This window comes from Stylophora pistillata, chromosome 6 (assembly GCF_964205215.1).
Source record: "Stylophora pistillata chromosome 6, jaStyPist1.2, whole genome shotgun sequence".
NCBI lineage: Eukaryota > Metazoa > Cnidaria > Anthozoa > Scleractinia > Pocilloporidae > Stylophora > Stylophora pistillata.
Window position 1 is genome coordinate 2,683,382 of NC_142524.1, and position 20,750 is coordinate 2,704,131.

At 40.2% G+C, this 20,750-nt stretch overlaps 1 protein-coding gene and 1 pseudogene across 2 annotated transcripts; both read right to left on the minus strand.

Annotated features, from left to right (window-relative positions):
* Positions 1 to 129: 129 nt before the first annotated feature.
* On the minus strand, positions 130 to 14,089 carry LOC148727724 (TOG array regulator of axonemal microtubules protein 1-like). Its single transcript, XM_088762870.1, is given in 20 exon segments — positions 130 to 1,429; positions 2,101 to 2,187; positions 2,442 to 2,613; positions 2,706 to 2,750; positions 2,871 to 3,002; positions 3,102 to 3,156; positions 3,689 to 3,816; positions 3,897 to 4,023; positions 4,159 to 4,317; positions 4,521 to 4,669; positions 4,762 to 4,848; positions 5,025 to 5,130; positions 5,232 to 5,423; positions 5,611 to 5,701; positions 5,795 to 7,095; positions 7,384 to 7,559; positions 7,725 to 7,897; positions 8,218 to 8,277; positions 8,908 to 9,553; positions 11,746 to 14,089. Coding segments are annotated over 20 exon segments (6,009 nt in total). The 5' UTR covers positions 13,624 to 14,089; the 3' UTR covers positions 130 to 1,184.
* Positions 13,522 to 20,286, minus strand: LOC148727725 (uncharacterized; annotated as a pseudogene). The gene is made up of 6 exons (XR_016002387.1): positions 20,093 to 20,286; positions 19,088 to 19,141; positions 17,336 to 18,459; positions 16,529 to 17,057; positions 16,016 to 16,212; positions 13,522 to 14,973 (listed from the first exon to the last, which is right to left on the minus strand). The product of XR_016002387.1 is annotated as an uncharacterized LOC148727725 (transcript).
* Positions 20,287 to 20,750: the final 464 nt, after the last annotated feature.

Here is a 20,750-nt window from a genome sequence, read left to right on the forward strand (position 1 = left end):
TCATTTCTTGTAATATATTTGGTATCCACTTCGGTTATGGGTTGAGTAATGCCACTTATTGGTCTATAAAGAGACTTAGACAATAACCGAAAAGGCACTTACTGCAAAGTAGGAGGTAACGACATCAAATCCAATAAATTTCAAGATTTATTACCACTCTTGACGATCAAATTCTTTACACTGTTATCTACCCAATGGTGGGAAAGACAATTAATAAAATGTCCCGCTGAAACTGAGTACAGAAAACATCAGCTCTCTAAAGTGATAATTCTGTCCTACACTTCCGCTTGGTAGTAACCTTGTCTTCAGAACCAGTGAGTATCTGGCACAATGTTCACCTGCTACAGAGACAACGAAGACTCTGAGAACAAAATTATTCACTTGTTCTAATAAATACCTTTAACTACATGCACGTCATTTACACGCTTACAATTATTGTACAAATAAAACTCTGCAACAATACAAAAATAAGGCGGTTTTTCCTTCGCTAATTTCAATGTTTCCATTTTGTTCCACTGAGTGGCGGAGGATTTAACCTCTTCCGTTCTCTCCAAAGAGCAGGATTAAAAATAACTTTTGAAGCCTTTAGAGAAAAAGCAGGGAAATGCAAATATAATAATTTATAAACTGCACACTTCGCACAATAACTTGATTGTCCTCCTGGACCTTGACAAACCGCGGAATACAAGTAAGGGCGACTGCGTTGCTTCCCGATTGGCTACTAAACCAGATGAAACGCTGATATACTCGTAGAGTAGCAATGAAGTGAGCTTCAAACACATTTGCTTTGGTGCTTGTCAACAGTAAAGTCGTGACAAATACAAACAATAAAGCCTAACATACTCAGGACAGTTTGTTCGATGATTACTTAACAGCATACACTCACATATCTTCGGTTCATCGTTTCGCACTTGGACCAAGAATAATTTACGTTAGTTTTTTATTACTCTCTCCGTCTTTGGAGAATTTTAAGAATTGAAATAAATTAAAAAGTAAATCTCTGCTATTGATACAACACTACTTACTGTACTACCAACAACAGTGCCTAACTAAATCAATATCAGACTCTAGCAAATGCTGAGGAACTAAACACCAGTCGAAAACCTCTGTCAAGAACAAGGCCTGATGAGTTTTCACAAGAAACCGCCGATGATCTGGAGCTCCCGACATTCCGTTTTCGAGTGTCATGAACCTATAATCTCGTGTAACTTTTCTTGTATTCTTGGAGCTTGATTGGATGCCTGCTCTGACAAGGTCCGACCCATACAGGAGTACAGCGTATTCGTTAGCCTACAGGTGGATGACTTCAGAGCACTGTTACCAGCACCAGCACTGCTGTTACTCGCCGTGTTCAAGAGATTCCACAACAGAGGAAGAACATGACGAGAAACTACTTGTGGCTTTCGTGTGTGTACTGTCGGTACGATATCTAACGGACACAATCAATAATTGTTCATTTTAACATGGACAGCTAAGTAATATTGCGAAGGAAGAAGTTAAGAAAAACTAGCAGAATTATGGGCCATGAAAAAGAGATAAATACATCGATAGAGTAGGGAAAAGAAACACGGAAGCGGAATAGGTAAGGCTGGGTGGGACGGGCACAAAACTCAACTACAGTTATACCACAACAGCACTCAGGGAAGGTAAAGAGATAGAGCATGTGATCTAACAAGGGGCGGGACGGGTACAAAACTCAACTACTACAACAGCAGCCAGGGAAGGTAAAGAGATAGAACATGTGATCTAACAAGGGGCGGGACGGGTACAAAACTCAACTACTACTACAACAGCTGCCAGGGAAGGTAAAGAGTCAAAGAAAGAAAATGTGAGACGGATACAAAACTCAACTACATAACTGCAGTCAGGAAAGGTAAAGAGACAAAGAAACAAAGGGTGGGACGGATACAAAACTCAACTACATAACTGCAGTCAGGAAAGGTAAAGAGACAAAGAAACAAAGGGTGGGACGGATACAAAACTCAACTACCACAGGAGCAGTCAGGAAAGGTGAAGAAACAAAGAAAGAAAATGTGATCTAACAAGAATAAATGTTTCCAAGCACGTCATCATAACAAACTACAGATGAAGATCACCGACCTGCTAACTTGTCCACCATTATTGGTTTAACGCGACTACTCCCAAACTGAGCCGTTGAACAAAATGGTTGAACTAACAGAGTTTTGTCTGACAACGAACAAAGAAAGTCATTTAGTTTGCCATATTATTAAAACTCAGTGTTATTTGTACAAATAACATGATGCTACGATTCCTCTATGTCAAACATTTGTATTACCCGGAGAGTTATGATTGGTATGCCGTTTCTCGATAATCATAAAACAAGCTAACAAAACTGATGTATAACAACAACAAATACAAACAAAAACAGCAACGAGAACCATTGTTACTATGTTAACGTAACCGATTTTTATAAAATCTACCTATGTGTTTAATAAACTCATCAAGAGCTTCCTCTGCTGTAGAGAAGATATTTGTGTTCTTGGAAGCAAAGTTAGATGTCAAGGCCGCCACCACAGGAGGAACCAGAGCACTTGATTGGTTGGCTAGACAGGGAAGGATCTTGGGAAGGCACTGAAGGGCATAGAGATTTACCTACAAAAACATCAGAGACAACAAATAGGAAATTTAAAATCTTAAGTCCACCTAAATAAAATCAAAATTCTTGTAAACATGTTACAACTTACTTTGCTGTTCGAATCTTGGAGACGAGGGATAAACGCATCAAAAACCTGAAACAAATACGTTTTGAAGTTAGGCTCGTTTGTTCCGAAAGTTTCCACAATAAAATCGCTTCACATGAAGTAAATAAAAGCGTGTTCAGCACTTGTAGTATCATGTGACCCTTTTACCTTGGTAAACTTCTGTCCCGAGCCATCCGGGTTTAACTCAACTAAATCAACAAACTGATCGACCGCCTGTTGTCGTTCTTTCCAATCACTGGCCTGTAGGGAACTGATTAAGTTTGGGATCATCTCTTCGCCCTGTCACAAATCAAACACAAAAGAAACTGTTGGTATGGGTTTGTTGTAAATAACAAAATAATGGGAGGAAATAAATTCAAAACTGCACAGGAAACCCACCTGAATCAATCCCTCACGTGTCACAGGTTTGCCACTCCTAGAAGGTTCTCTCGAGCTTAAAAAAAAAGTCATAATTTAATTTCTCTCTCCCACGTCACAATGGCTTCCAGAACTGATGGTTTTTGTACAAAAAATTCTTGAAGCTACATTATCAAACGGCAAAAGCTTTGACTTGTTTCCCCTTTTCCTCTCTCAATCTCCTTCCCACTTTATCAGAACTCCTTTTAAAAGCCCCCCTCTTCTCCACTGCTAGTAACTAATAAGCCCCCCTCTTCTCCACTGCTAGTAACTAATAAGCCCCCCTCTCCTCCACTGCTAGTAACCAATAAGCCCCCCTCTTCTCCTCTGCAAGTAACTAATAAGCCCCCCTCTCCTCCACTGCTAGTAACTAATAAGCCTCCCTCTCCTCCACTGCTAGTAACTAATAAGCCCCCCTCTCCTCCACTGCTAGTAACTAATAAGCCTCCCTACTTCCAAACATCTCCTTAATCCACAAGCGTGGGTGACTTACAGTAACAGCCAACAGGTTCATAACGATAAAACACATCAACGACATTAAAACAAAGTTAGAGCGGCCTTCAATGTACCTGGAATTTGAGGAGGGGGACGCCGCCACTGATCCTCGCACTCCACCGCTTCGTGAGCCTCCGCCGCCAGATGCAGGTTTCCGCTGCCTTGCGGAGGAGGAAAGGTCCGATGGGGGTTCACCCAGCCCCTACAGAAGAAGAAAAAAACCAAACTTAAGCTTCCCTAGAGGCTAATGTTCCAACGCATACAGAGCTATACAGCTCGTACCTTCGTTCTGAGATTGTCCACCGTATCACGTACGCTCTTCTGCAGATTGGACGGTACGTGTTTAGACACAAGCTTGTCAAACTCGGGATGGTCGTAGATAGAGTAAAGAATCTTGCGTCCGTAGTATCTATTACGGGAAGAAGAGCACAAATGAAAAAATGTCAGCAGCTATATCCTTGACGTTCACAAGCGAAAACATTTTGGGCGTGACGACCGTTTGCTTTACTAACTTGCTTGTTTGCTTATTTTTGATGACACACACCTGGTTTCCTGCCCGCCATCTGTCAGGAATTGAGCTGTAGTAGGAAGAATCTTCTCAGTGACATCTTTGGCTCCACTCATCAATCGACTTGGTCCCATGCGGTCTGCGAGCATGCTAAGGAACTGGGCAGTAGTCTTACGTACGGTAACATTGCGATGACTGAAAAAAATTAAATAAAAAGTGTTAGAACGTCACTTATCGATACTTCACACTGTTAACTACGATCGACAAAATCCATCTTTAGGGACACGTAAGAAAGGTATTCTCAAAAAACACAACATCAAGTGAAGACATCAAGTGAAAAGATCAAGTGAAATAAAAAACCGCTCAAGAACTGTTCAGAAACGTTTCCAAATAAATACCTGGCTCCTCCTGATATAAGTGCGACCATCAAACGGGTTGGGGTAAGACAAGAAACCATGGCTGTCAAGGCTTTTTCCACGTCTTCTCTAATAAAGCCACTCGGTTCGCTAGCTTTAGCCAGTAAAATTTTAGCAGTGACTTCCAGTTCCTACATAGTAACAACAAAGCATGAGCGCAATTGTACAACATTCCACCCTGGTTGGTAAAAAGAGAGAGGGAAAAAGAGAAAGGTTTACTCACATTATCCATATTCTTTCCAAGAATGGCGTACATGTCTCCAAGACAGCAAATGCCCGAACGAGAAACTTGAGATCGAAGATTCTTAACCTTTAAAAATTCAAACCAAATTAAAAAAAAGACCTTTTTATTCTACTGCTCTTGGTTGGGCCACAACAATATAATTACATTTCACCATATTGCGTCCATGAAACGAGACAGCACAAATAAAAAGATAAACAACGTGTGGAAAGTCCCACTGCATGCATGTAACTGTCACCGCTTACCTCTGCTATGATAGCAAGAGTCACTGTGTGTAGCTGTGAAACCAGCACTTCAGGATGATGTTTTGTAAGACAACGAATTCCTTGAATTCCTTCACACTTCTTCTCCCTGATGTGAGCAAAAATTAAACAAATGTTATTCTTAAACTATTTAATCCAAAAAATCAGGCAGCATCAACACGGTAGCAATCTGTCACTTGGGATACCCACCAATCTTCTGTGTTTGCTAGACACTTTAATGCATCTCGCAGAGCATTGTCTGGATTGCTGAAGGGCTGCAGATCGTCCAAACTGACTTCCCAGCACTGTGCTGCAGTGCTGCCTGCGGATGCTGCATAATGCCGTCTGATCTCTGATGGATCATCTGTGACTGCATAACTAGAATCTCGCTCAGACTGTGTCCTGTGAAGGAAAAAAGAATAAACACTCATTGATCAGGTGCAACAAACGTTGTGAATAATTATCACGGTGCCATGAGCCTTGGTACTCAATGGATCACCTCCTTACTCCTCTCCAAGAAGAGTAAAATAAGTTTTCAAAATTACGGTGCACCTGAAGTGAACAGACGAGAATAGTTATGTATACGTACGATGAAACAGGTGTTTTCTTTCTAGGATTTCCTCCTGTAGCTGGTTTTCTGTTGGACTTCAACGGAGAACTGGACCCTGTTACTGAAAGATCTGGCGAAAAAAGTGACATGTTATGGTTATAATTTGTTTAGTATTATTATGTTTTTGTCTAAGACATTCACTGACGGAAAAACATATACTAACTAGTATTTTCTGGTTCTGCAGTAATTTTCGTTTCTTTAGCTCTTTGTAACTGCTTCTTCTTTAGCTCAGCTTTCTTTTCTGCCAGCTGTCTCTTTAGTTCCTCTTCCTGTTCTCTTTCTTTCTCAGCTTTGAGCAACTGTGCCTCTTTTTGTTTTTGCTTTTGTCGCATTCTTTCCTTAAGCCTTCTTTCCCTTTCACGCTGCTTTTCCTGCTCAATTTCCTCCAGCTCTTCCTGCTGTTTCAGCAGCCGATCTCTTAGTGCCCTTTCCTGCCTCTGCAATTCCTCTTGCAGCTGCTGCTGCTTTTGCCGTTCTAATTCCCTTTCCTTCTCCTTCCTATTAAGCATCTTTCCAAGTTCTACTTGCTCTTTCAAGATTTTCTGTCGTAATTTCTCCTCCTCCTCTCGCTGAACCTGCAGCTGCTTCATGCGCTCCTTCTTCAGCTCTGCAAACCTTTCCTGCTCCTTCTGAAGTTTTTCTTCTTCCTCTTGTCTTCTTCTTTCCATCCTCTCTCGGGTTGATTTAGAAAGACTTTTCCTCATGGTTTTCGGAGTCATATCCCTGATGTTCTCTCTGATTCCCGAGTCACTGTCCTCGTCGCTCTCTCCCAGGCTATCAGAGCTCCCTTCACTCTTGATTGTTGGCGTTGAGGTGCCAGTAAGTGTTGTTGTTGTTGTTCCGGTTGAGGTGTCAGCCTCTTGTAATTCTAATGGAGTAGGGTATTCCCCTTCTTCACTGTCGGATCCACTGTCTGCTTCCTCGTATTCATCTCCTATCTGTCCTTCCTCGCCTTCCTCCTCCTCATCGTCGTCTTCTTCCTCTTCCTCGTCTTCCTCCTCTTCCTCGTCTTCATCCTCATCGCGACCGTCATAATCCTCTTCTCCTTCATCAGATTCTTCTGTTTCGTACTGTAAATGGTTCGTTTCATCCTCTGCCTTGAGATCTTTATCCATTCTTAACAGCCCCTGACCGACGACTTCCACTTTCCCCATCCCTAAAACATCGTCTCTCCCTTTGAAGCTGCCACTAACTCCTGAAGAACTCCTATATTTATCGTCATCATTATGCACACCATTTTCTAGTAGTGAATATTCAGTTGTCCTTCCTGTTGTCGACAAAAGTCCGTGGCCTGTCACACCAAGACCCGAACCTTCTAGGTCTGAGAACTTATGGGGTAAAGGTGTTGGACTGTGAAGTTGTAAAGGAGTTTCTGCCGAGAGTCTTCTGGAGTGAATTGGTGTTCTTGCAATTCGTGGTTTACTGTCAAATGGAGATTCAGGTTTGGTGGCTAGTTTTGACAATCTATAGAACAAATGAAGCAGATAAGAAGTCTTATGCTTCGTTGCTATAATTTTCTCGCTGAAATTGGCATTCCTTATGCACAGATAGCAAAAATGGCACAGAACTACATTTGTGGAAAAGTTACTGCTTTTTCTTTCCACAATCCTACTGATTAAATAATTCCACGATCCAATCAATAAGGAAAGCATGTTAGGAATGTGGAACAAGCCAAATTAAACTCAACACATCCTTGTATATTTTCAACAGACTCCTGCCTTAGCATTTGAAAAATATCCAATATACATTTACCTTCCTTTTTCAAACAGTGGAGTGCTGGGAAGATCATTGTTATTCTCTAAGGGTGAAGGGCTGCGACTTCTTCCAGCCTCACCATCACTGATCACAGAGTACATTTTCAGTGCTCGCTTCAACTCTGCTTGTTTGTGAACTTGACTGAGAGGATCTTGAGGAGGAAAATTGCCAGCCTGGTCAACAAAATTTAAGAATAAAATATGGGATGAGATGCAGGTCCTTCTAAATAGTGGCACTGTCAAAGTAAAAAAGACAATTGATCTTTAATCTTTATGTATGTGTGTCAAGTGATAAAAAGTACAGAATAACACTAATGAAGTATCACAAAGTAAGCGTACCTTGACAGGGGCAAGCTGTGTTAGACGTGTAGGTGTCATCTCAAGGAAGTCCATCACACCAGACTGGATTTCAGTCTTTTTAGTTTCTCCCAGTTCAGTAGCTCCTAAGCCTCGAGTCTTTGAAGCTGATCGTACTAGTTGGGGCTTCATGTGAATGGGTGTCTGAGACACTTCTGCAGCAAATCAAAGGAAATATATCCTTTACTAAATTCATTTTAATTTTGTAATAACTGACTATTCTGTAATTGTTCTCGTGAAGAACACATTTTTGTTGGCAGGTATACCTCTCACTTGGTATTGTGAAACTCTGAAAGCCAAGAAAATTTTTATTCGATTGTGACAAGTCCATCATGTACCAACCCATCAAAATAGTATCTACGTCAGAGGAACAAAGCTCAAATCCACAAAACTTACTAGCTGACTATGGTTTAGTTTTACAATGCCTTTAGTAACTGGGAAGGCATGGATACTTAATGCAAAGGTATAAACATACCATTCTTTTTCATATCACCTTCTCCTTGCTCGCCAGATGAGTCCATGTCCATAGGTATGGCTAGAAAAAATCCATAAAGAGTTAGTAAATATTAAACTCACTGTTTAATGAGTTAAGTTTTATTATGTACATGAAATTGATATTTATAGTTGAAAACTTGTAAGCACCATCACAAACATTTCACAAGCAACGCATGAGCAAACAGGCAATTGTCTTTTCTCACACTCTCATAACAGGTAATCAGTCATTCAACTCATGAGCAAACAGGCAATTGTCTTTTCTCACACTCTTATAACAGGTAATCAGTCATTCAACGCCTGAGCAAACAGGCAATTGTCTTTTCTCACACTCTTATAACAGGTAATCAGTCATTTAACGCATGAGCAAACAGGCAATTGTCTTTTCTCACGCTCTTATGACAGGTAATCAGTCATTCAACGCATGAGCAAACAGGCAATTGTCTTTTCTCATGCTCTTATAACAGGAAATCAGTCATTCAAGCAAATCATCATACTTTGGAAGGTGATGTATAAACAGCTGTTGATTGTTGTCTGGCTGCACAAATATTAATATTTAAACAACTGTACCACTATTGTGATGCAGAAAACAAGACCCTTTGATGACATCAAGTTTAAATTTAAAGTACAGACCTATACATACAATCGTACATACTTATCCTACAACACTTACAATGTGACACAGGTAACAGTCTTCCAAATGGTTTCATTTCACTCTTAAGCTCAGTCCATTCAGGCCATGAGCTGGACAGTGACATCGAGAAAGGTTTTCTCTGTGATGGCAGAAAGGGTTCTTCATCACCAGGTGAAAATGAACTTTGAAGGGAAAATGGAGGAGTGGGTGTGACTGACTGTGCACCCCTTGGAAGAACTTCCTTGGGTGTCTGATCTCTAACTGCTGGCTCTGCACTATTACCAGCCTTTACTTTTGAGGAAATTGTTGTGCGCTTGTATAGTAGAGCATAACTATTCACAGTACCAGCCGGAGTAGTTTGATTGAGATTCACACCAGGATTACCAATCTTCGATTTGTCTTTCTTCGCCTTTGCTCGGTGCATTTCAGCATAAGAGCTACCTGATGTGTTTTCAGCAGCTCTAGGGACATGACGTTCACTAGGTTGGTTTGCCTTTTGTATGCTCATGGCATGGTACTTCTCAGCATAGGATGATGTGGTGAGTTTTGACTTTGGTGATGTCAATGATGTTCGTGGCTGAGGTGTGGATTTTGTTGCTCGGTCATTGACTATTTCCATGGGAGCCCATGAATTCAGCTTCATTGGTTGTCGTATTGGTTCAATATTCTCAGCAGCATTTGCTGGCTGTAAAAATACAAAGTAAAACATACTTTGGTTAAAACTTTAATAACACAATCGACCACTTTCATTAATGGCTGCCGGATTAATATTCTTTTGTTTTAATTTAAATTAGCCCTTCTGGCCTCGTTCTCCAGTACAAAATTCAAAAGAATACATTAACTCAAGCGAGGCCAGAAGGGCTAATTTAAATTTAAACAAAAGAATATTAATCTGGCAGCCATTTATGAAAGTGGTCTATACTTGAAAGAAATGAATGAAAAAATGAAAAACATCAAATTAATGAGAAAGCCGGTAAAGCTTGAAAACTTAGAATAAGCAACCATGATGATTGAAATGACAACCAAACCGTGGTTAGTTTAACGTCTAAAGAACATTATCGACAACAATCTAGAGAAAAAAATAAAGTGAAGGAATGACACATGTCTTTGATTCCTTTTCCACAGAATACCCTAAAATCTTAAAAGCGACATACAATTTTCATAACTGTTTAACTATTCACAACCTAATGACAATAACAACTTTCTATTGATAGTGAGTGTTGTCAAATAATGTGTCTAACTTCCCAGTGGGCAGTTTTCTAATTTGAGCTGATTATACATAGGATAACTTCATCTCATGATATCCACAAAACAAAATTCATTCAAACATTTTAACTTTTGATCAACAAAATTTGTATATCATTACAACCAAGTAGCTTTATTAGTATGTTTGCTGAACTTTGGACGGGTGGTTAAATTCTGTTAAACATTTGAATAATTAATAACAAGCCACATGAAAAACTTAGCTGGGGGTACAAAAACAACATGTCGAGATAAAAAAACAAATCATATTTGAGCTTTTAAGTTTATTTGAAATTTAGTTTAAAATTAAAAATTAAGCTTGGGCTTTTTATATGTTCTCAGTTGAGTCTGGACCTGTTATACATTGTCTAATTCAGGGATGGCTAAAATTGGGAAGAGTTTTAGACAAATCAATTATTCACTCAAATACCACATTTACTGTGATGAGTTTATTCATTGTTGGCCAAATTAAAATTCTAACTACATTACCTATCTCCACTTTGAGAAATATTAAACTTAATTTTTGAACTCTCAACAATAACTATTTGCATGATAATTAAAAAGGTGACAAATCAATCAACAACTGAGCATAATTTGAGCATTAAACTACTGTCCCTGACTAGTTCCAGTGATCAGCTGACAGGAAATTACATTTTTTTTTTCAACTCTATTAAATCCAAGTGGTTTAAAGATCAAATTCTACTTAAACTGTAATCAACAATTAAAAATGTGCATCTGGCAAAGAAACAGGAATAATCTGATCAAAACTATTGATTTTATCTTGGAGCCAAGCCTCATTTTTTCAAGGCTTGTATTTGTACAGCTGTTACCCAAACATAAAGGCTGATAGTTTCTAAAGAAACTGTTTGGGGCTGCGTTGGTGGGGGTAATGAAATAATTTGGAGATAGCAACAAAGTTGAAATGGTAAATTCGCCACCGTAACGATTACAAAAGCTGACGTTTCGAGCGTTAGCCCTTCGTCAGAGCGAATAGAGGAATTCCTCTAATTTACCATTTCAACTTTGTTGATATATCCAAATTATTTTGTTATTCAAATACATTTCTATGCAGTATACAGGGTGCATGTGTATGTGCGTTAAAAAATCTGGAGAGGATGAGAGATTGTCTTTTAAACAAATTTGATGCACATGAATTCAATTTTGCAAGAAAAACATTAATGTTAAAATTGTGTTACCTAAAGCAATACTGCTATCTCATATCATATTACATCTCTTTGCAAGAGGCCTTAGCTATATGTACACTGTAGAACAAGCTCTGATATCCTATTATTCTTTTGTGTCCTTGAACATTCCAAGCTGCAGATTGAAACTGAAAAATTTCCAGACATTTATAAATATGGTTTATCTATCCCTTTATCTCTAGTCTTTTGTATCCAATCATACCTATAAAAAAATGTTGTCAATGATACTGTATCTATAGATAAAATCCTCTTTTCACACACATGCAATGTAATTAAATGCGTTCAATTCCCGTTATCATAAAACATTTTGATGACTAAGTGCAGCTTTCTCAGCGACTAAAAGTGAGGTTACAAAACCTATATATCCTAACTCAGAAGAAGTTATTAAAATGATGAAAACAAAAACAAAAACACCAAAATCAGTAACTTTCACCTGGGTAACATCCTTGGCCTGGTCACCTTCCCAACGTAACCGATTCTTTCCTGCACTAAAGAATCTTCGAGGACTTGGCCCAGACATGGAAAATGAATCAGTGGGTCCTGGTGTGGAGCGACTGGAACCTGATGGATCGGCTGAACCTGTTCCAGCAGTACCCGCTAAGATCCAGTCAATGTCAGCCCCACGTGGTGTGTTGCTCTGACCTCTGATTGTTCCTGATGATGGCATAGGAACTACATACTCAACCAAACCATCCCTATTCAGGCGAGGAAGCTGCCTCCTAGCTAACCTAGCAGTGATAGCAGCCATTACACCATCACCACCCATTGTAAGCTCAATGTTATCAACTGCTGTCACCACAGGTTGAATGCGTCCAGGTCCCATTGCTTGCGCTATAACTGCAAAAGCCTCCAGTGCTGCTTGTCGCACTCTTCTTTTGCTATCAACTAATGCTGGAGCTATTGCATTGGTCAGTTCTGGAAGAATGAAGTCTGAACTAGGAAATGTAAGTAGTGCAGCAATGAAAACGTTTACGGTTTCTTCACGCACTCTTGAATTTCTATGTTATAAGTTTGATGTCAACACAGTTAAAACTGACTTTGGAGAAAGAATTTGCATGAGCTGCATAAACACCTTCATATTTTCCTGTCTAATTACAATCTTATTGTCACCTAATTTGTTTGATAGTGCTAACAGCAAAGGTTTAAGAACAGGATGTACGCCAACCCCCAATTTAGCAACCAGTAATCCAATAATCTGAAGACTAGTGACACCAATTTTAAAGTTCACATCGTCCAGGAAGCTAAGCAGTAATGCAAAGAGTGGTCCCAAATTGGGTTGAATTGGTTCTGTATCGGTCAGCTGTCCCATAAGAGTTTTCAGTTCTTCAATTCCCTGAGCTCGAATCCTCCAATTACTTTGATCTCTAAGTTTGAACATCACAGGAACAGGGACAAAACCAAACTCGAGCAGTCCATAGTTCGTATCAGGGTGATTATCTGTACTAGTTATGGCTATCGTATGCCCTCTATCGAGCACGGTCCCTCTATCTAGTTCAACGTCTGCAATGATTCCGTTCGTATTCAAGTGACCGGCACTCTTGGCCTTGCGACCTCCAAGCAGCTCCAATTCTTTAACGGGATCGGCGCTTCGATTTTGTAGCGCCGATATACATAAATTTTGTTGATCAGGCGATAGGCGATGAAGGTAGCTTTCGAAAATTGTGGACCCAACAACATTTCGCATCCTTTCGAGAGAGATGACAGCAGGTGAAGTCTCGGGTCTCGACGAAGTTTCTAACTTACCAACACGCGCTTTTGTCAACGTAAACAGATCTTCGTGGGCCAGGTTCGGCATTATGAGAATTGGTAAAGCAACTAAACTTTCTGTTCTTGTCCTTCGGTCATCACTTTCAAGGCCATGATCGTTGATAGCATTAAGAACAGCACTGACTTGCGAAGAATGTTTCAGGTACACATGTAGGGTCTGAATAGCGGATTTTTTCACCGACACCTGGTTGTCTCCGATGTTTGACACGAGCAGAGGAAGAACAAGTGTCATGCAGCTATCCAAATCCTCTCCAAACTCAGGAATTATTTCACACAAGAATTCGAGGCAACACAATCTGGTGTTAGAGTTTGAGTCGGCCAGCGCTTCTTGCAGAACACGAAATAAACCAAGTCGATCGTCAAATTGTAAGCGACCACCATTTCGCCGTGCGTTTTTACATAACTTTGCTTTCCTTAATTTGAGAAATATATTGATAATTCGTAAATATTTTAAAATTATAATTATATTCATAAAACATAAGTTCAAATTATTATTATTATTATTATTGTTATCATTGTGACAGGTATATCTATATAATGTCATTAATAGTTTAATTCGAGATAATCTTTACCTATCACTAATTAGCGTTCTTTGTATAGAAAAAAATTTTTAGAAATAAGATAAAATCCTACGGACAGCTTATTGTAGGAGAGAAAACTCTGAATAAGTTCGCCCTGAGAAGCAGTGATGCAACGCGACCATGAATCATACTCGGTGGTCGTTCAAATGTTGCTCAAAAACAATCCAAAAGCAAAAATCGATCATTTTTCATCTTTTCAGGAACAAACAATCTAAGGCAGTGGGAAGAAGTTGTAGATAAAAAGTCTAAACGAACTGTACGATTCCTTCAGGACAAACAAGCCAGGTTACACAGCAACAGGAATCAGTAATTTGTGAAAAGTTTGCTTAGTTTATGCTTGTATTCAGGACTGTTGAGAGGATTAAAAGAAGATCGTCGTTATTTTACTCGTTTTACTTTGAAGAAATCATCACCTCTCCGTAAACGGATGAGAAATCCTGATATTCCTACAAAGACATTGTTTTCATTCTTATGCTGCATTTATCTTCGTCTACGCAAAATTGCTGTCCCTGTAAACACGGTTACTTTGGTCAACAGCTGATCATGTACATATTTTCGCTAGTCTTCCTCTAATTTGTCTTTAAGAAACCTGAAACATCAGCCTCAACAGAAGCCGCATAGCCTTCACGATGATACACGCTAAACATATCGGGTGTAAAGAACTGATTGGCGGTAATATGATGAGGAAAAGACCCTTGTTAAACACGTACTGGCAGCTGTTTCCATGACAACACAAACAGCAGCAACCTGTCAGTCTGTCGGCTTCGTTTTCAGTAATCTCAGGACCTCTTCCCCACTTCCCTTGGTCTGGATCTCTCAGCTCGACATCAGAATTTTCCCACGATTTTGGTTGCTGAGTGACAATTCTCGCCAGTGGTATGCTCTCAGATGGGTGTCTGGGAGCAATAAAGAGTATTTCTCCCTCTCCTGTTTTGTTATCATCCTCATCATAATACTGGACTCGGAATTGGTAGCTCCGTGGCCTTTGTTGTGACTTGATTTTCAAAAAGTTCACTCTAATATCTTCTTCGATATCCCTGCCATTCATTCCTGTAAATGAGCAGTGTAATTTCTGCCTCGCCATTCTTGGAGCAGTATGGAGAGAATCTGCGTACTTATGACCACCAGGGCTGCAGGAGCCATCAAGTATGACAATTTTCTCTAGTTTTCTGTCAAGTAGTGGAAGTAATGCCAAGTTTTCAAAGTGTCCTCCATCGCTGAGTCGCAGTACTGGCGGAGGATTAAGACCAGCGTTATTTATGTTCAGAAATCCACGAAAGAAGCGAACATAGAAAATATGAGTAACACACCACCTAAAGGAGGAAATATGATAAATCAGGGTCATTTGGAACCGTAATAAAACAATGAGAGGAAATAGAATGGGGCGCTGATTCCATAACATAAGAAAGCATCAAAGATGACACTGCCTCATTTCTGGCACACAAAACCAAAGAGGCAACGGCGCCTAGCACTACGTAGAGGGCACAGATTTTGTGATCTGTTTGGTACAGGTGTGTTCGATACATGCTCATTCTATATATTTAATGGCTCAATAAATATATGATGGAGTTATTCGTGGCAGCACTGTCACATTAATAAGTGAGTGAGGCAGTGTGGACGAGTAGTTAGAGTGTCGGACTCGTAATCCGCCGCTCCCGGGTTCGAGTCCCACCCTGACCACTGGATTTGTTTCATGGTAGCCCCGAGTTCAGATCCTTGGCCACCCTTGTAAATAGCCAACTGGTTTGCCTCCGGCCGGTTGGGGTTCTTAATGATGTTCTTGATGATGTTATGTTCAATTTAGACCATTTGTTTCATTTGTTTGCAAGGACCACAATGGAAACTACTGTTTCACCAGTAATTGTGTAATCCTATAAAAAGACTTCCTTTTTTTGTTTTTTTAAATAGTGATCTTGATAACCGTCCGGGTTAGTCGACATGATGATGATTTACAAGATTTGCCGATAGGCAGGGACACCGCAACAGCTTTGCTGCCAATTACTACGGGCCCAGTAACCCACCCAACCACCCCAGGGGGGGACATCCATCACACAGTAATCTCGTGCGTGGGAAATTAACGTCTCCTACCCCTAACGGGACCTCCATTGATTCGTCCCTATCCGAGAAGACTAGAATATCTAACCGTTACTTGATATTATAGAAAGGCAGCATATTCTTCTCAATTATTTTAAGACCTTGAGTGTTGGTCTGGCCGGGGCTCGAACCCTCGACCTCCCGCACAACAGTCCAGCGCTCTATCCACTGAGCTAACCGGGAGGTGGTGATCATGGCACTGGTGGTGAAGTGATAGTAGACGGTGCTCTAGGTGATAGTAACATAGTTTCAGAAATGTACCTCACTAAGCGCTGCATTTTTCCCGGTTGAGTCGACCCAGTATTGAGCGCCGCTAAACTTGCAAGCACCACAACTACGGCAATGTGTAGGAGCACTAAGAATACCACACAGTCTTTGCTGTTTCCAAGCCAATAAACAAAAGGTAAGGCCATCAGTGGAAAAAAGCATAAAATTTCAACCAAGATTGGTGTCACGTACTGCGGAGAACAAAACATTTTTGGTATGATAGAGTTTTAGCTCATATTGCATAACTGAAGTGTTAAATGTATGCTGTAGTAACCACCATAGATAGCGGTATGTCAGACATAATAAAGTCCCGAATATTTCCTGTAAAGAGCTAAATATCAGCAGAGCGAGCAACTGAGGTTCAAACGCTGAAGTATAGCCCTTCCCTATCTTCCTTTAAAGTCATGTACAGTTTGTAATTGCACTAAACAAAGAATCTAGCTAAGATAGCTCCTTCCTTTCGGTCTGATATATTACAACACAATTCCCTTGAAGCTTTGCGCACACCTTTTCACTGCAGCTTAATTCCTCTTCTGAATGTTCGCCGCACGTCAGCTCATCTCCTAAACTTATTCCTACCAAAGTGAACAAATCAGAGACCATATCAAGGCCATCCTGAAAATCGTCTCCCATATCAAAGCTGACAGCAGCCCCAGATAAGGTCATTGCAACAGATAACTTCATTAGGCGAGAATGAGGACAAGCAGCGAACGTATGAGCATCAATCCGTGTATTTTCCGCATCGTTGCCGATAAGTTTCGCTCCATCTGTTGAGAACGACATCAATTGGTGACGTGAGCCAGCACCGCTACCAATCTGCCAACCGTTCACCGTGATGTTGCTGATGAAAGTGGGTGAAAGACCCTCCAGATCCTGAAGCGATAGCTCCTCTTCCATCTCACAAGGACAAACCCTCCGGAACTCATTCCTTTTGGTGTACTTTAGGATGCTTTTGATTGGCTCCACACACCGGGGAAGGACATCTCCATGCCGAAGTTTTGCCCCGTATCTAAAGAAGGCGTTGGATAAACAATACCTAAAAACGGAAGATACCCACATTAGGTTATCTGACCGATCTTCTATCAAGAAATAAAAGAAGGAGAAAGTAGTCCCAATCCCTTACAACTGCTTACTACTGAGAAAATGAGACAAAATTCTAATTACTTCAACCAGGTTTGGGGAATTGTAAAATTGAATGTATTATTTCGTTTCCTTGACGATATTTAATTTTGTCTTGCCAGTTCTCTTTTGGTTAACCACCAAAGGAACCTAATATAACCGGGCGGAGTTCACGGTTATTCATGTATCACTAACCTGTAGTATACGTGGAACAGAGACTGCTGTAGAGATCTAATGTATGGAAAAAATATGAAGGCCAAGGCACACATCATCAAGGCTGGGTAAAACACGTCAACAGAATATGGTATACTACCCATCAACTTTATCTTGAACACCTTCCAGCTCAAGATATAAGTGTACATGTAAGAACGCAAGCAAAAACCAGCGCTATTACGGAGAACAGGAATGAATAAAGGAAGCGCGACGCAAAGAGAAAAAATGACAAATTTCATCCACATTTGTGAGGGCCACAAAAAGTCATGTACAGCCCAAGGAAAAGCAGTAAAGGCGAAAATCAATCCGCTGAGTGTTGAGATAAGTCTAAGAAGTCCTTTATACAGAGCCAAGCCTTCCCTTTTCGACAGGACATAACACACAAACGAAACTATTGCTGTTGTTGTAAAGAGAACCACCCGTCTGACAGGTGGATGACATCCATCGAAGAGCTCCAGTATCAGCATTGAAGACCAAGCATCCGGATGTTGGAGGAAGTGCGAGGAAGTACAATTCTCCCGTAAAACTTCACCAAAGAAACAATCCACAGCTACCGCAACAGGAAGTGCATAAGGAAGCCACATCATGCATGGCAAAATGCACGTCACAAGCAGCACGACTTGTATAAGCAGTAGTGATTGCAAAATTCCCATAATGGGATTTTGCCAGTTGCATAAGTACCCAGAATTCGCTCGCATGTGTTCAAAGAACTCCTTATGCCACTCCCTGGTATTGGTTTTGGAGCCTTGGCGAAATTTCCAATCTATAAAAGCAGCACCAGTGTAGCCTCCCCCAGAAACACAGCTCAGATATTCAAACGGGACGTCATCTTGCAACAATTTGCGCAAAGCACCGGAACAAAAGGCAGCCGAGCGGATACCTCCCCCTGAAAACGCGACCCCGTTGCTTCTCTTCACTGATTCAGTGGCAGGTCCACATTTGTGGATCGGTGCTGTATTTAGATCTCTGCCTTGATGAAATATTTTAGGGTGAATATCACGAGGAGTATTTGGGCAGTGCACCCTCACCGGCGGAACTTCGCCGAGTGGAAGAATTATTTCTCCAGCTGTTCTTGAGGAAGTCTCTGGCGGAGCAGTATCGTTTATCTGCAAAGAATGTTTACGAGAACTGCGTCACGCTTTTTCGCTATTTTCCGATTTTGGTCCCAGTCACTTTTCGTCAACCTTTACTAATCTGATTCCTCCTCGGTTTCTTCTTACATCGTTAGTGTTTGTCTTTTAAAGGAAACTATTATTTTAAGGTTTTCTCATCATTTGACGTTACCATGAAACCAACAATGACCCAAACTATCCCAACCTAGTGCAGCTTCTGAAAGTTATAATAAAAGGACATCTCAACTAAGTCTAAGTCTAATCTTATCTTTCTCGCAGCCGATCTGTGATGTCACGCAAAGCTCACCCCAACGGAGGGTTTTGTCCCGATAGGGACTAGATTTCCTCAAAATGGGAGAAAACAAATTTGGGTTTAATAACGCAGCGGCAGACACGAGCAAGCGTTTTCTTTTTTTTTTTAATTTTTCATTTCTGTTATTTTTTTATTCTATTTTATTTTTTCACTATAAAAGTACACCCCAGAGAAGAGTTGCTATCAGTTGGCGTAAGCGTGGGTTTTTCGCGCAAAACTGTTTTGCTTCTGTTGCGTGACAAACAAAGAACCACGGTGGGAGGCATAACATTACACATATCCCACCCGAGCCCAATACACCCACCCTACCTGACAAATCTCGGCCATTTACTTGACCCTTTCAGTGTTACGATCTCCTTAAGTCTGAAAAAAAAACACAGACTGAAATAATAGTAATAGTAACAATAATAATAATAATAATAATAACAATAATACTAATAATAATAATAATAAGCTATAGGGTACAATGTTTCCTCTTGATGATAAAGGTCTAGTACTTTGAGTGAAAACCTGAAGAAAAAAGGTCAAGTTTTAAAGAATACTATGACACTCACTTCAGGTTCATTTAACAATCTCTCTTCATTCTGGGCTGCTTTCATAAATTCGCTACTATTCGTGGATCTTAGAATGTTCGAAACAGAATCGCTTACTTTTCACGCGCACAAACTAGTCTTATCGCAAATCAAGATAAAACACAATTGCGCTTTTGTTGCTTCGCAATACAATACTGTAATATTTTCTTCCCATGAGTAGAAGCTCACGAAAATTATAAAGCTTAATTTAGATGAAAATAAATAATTTCGAGCGACGGAAGGTCTTTTCTAACGATGAATTTTTATACATTTGAATTAGACTCTGTCCACAAATAGTCAAACATCACAATCTTTCTCTTGCACGTTTTGTCGTTACGTGATCATGAAAGCCGTAAAATTTACCATTCTGGCTGAACAAAATATCTACTTACCTTCACAGCGTAAGCGGGATACTGCTATTTTCTAATCTAAAATAGTGAACAATCATTTTGCTTCGTATTCAAGATAGAACACTTCCCCAGGCGCAGAGACTGAATAATAATCAGCGAAACTAATGAAATGCGAATAACGAGTCAGAAATTTGAATACAGGGTGACACGTGCTCAGAGACTTCCCCACAATAGAGTTTCAACTTTCACCTTACGAGAAACTAAAAAAACAGACACTCGCATCGTTGATTGCGAATGAAGAATTCCTCATCGATGAATTGTGAAAGATGCCCTTTGAAACCAGCCCTTAGACAAACGACAAATTGTATGATAACACTGAAAGCATCACCTACGTGGCATTTCTGGTGAATTATGATCCCTTGTAAACGCTTCCTATCGACATTTCCCTGTGTAGAGCCGACTACTTCATTTTGTATTAAAAAAGCTCCGATGCAAATGATAGCCTTTTCTTAGAGGAAAACGATCGATCACTTGACCTCGTTTTTGGCAACATGCTGTGTCACGCAATCGCAAGTTCAAAAGACCCGTCTACTATGAAAGATATATGTATCTGAACTCAAGAGGCCTTAAATAAAGGCGGGTGAAATAACATTTAATACCTGATTTATTCATGATCAAAATGGAGCATGCGACATCGCAAGTCTATTTCTTGGCGCTGATACGAATAGTTCATAATTGTTTAGAACTCATTTTGCATTGCGTTGTTGAATGTCACTTGGATTGTACAAATTCGAGCAATTACGCAGATTACTGTGAGCAATTATCGAAAAAGGCTGTCAAGGCGATGATGGAAACTTAGCCGGTTTATGACGTCACTCCATAGCAACAAGCCTTTTCGAATATCTGAACTTCCGTTTACCTGTGGCTCGTGATGGCCGATTGTTGGGTATTTCCGGTGAAAACGAAAAAAGTATCCCCCGCGATCAATAATGATACTCAGAAATAATCATAATACTCCAAAATACCCGGGAAAGCTTCCGAAAAGTTGAC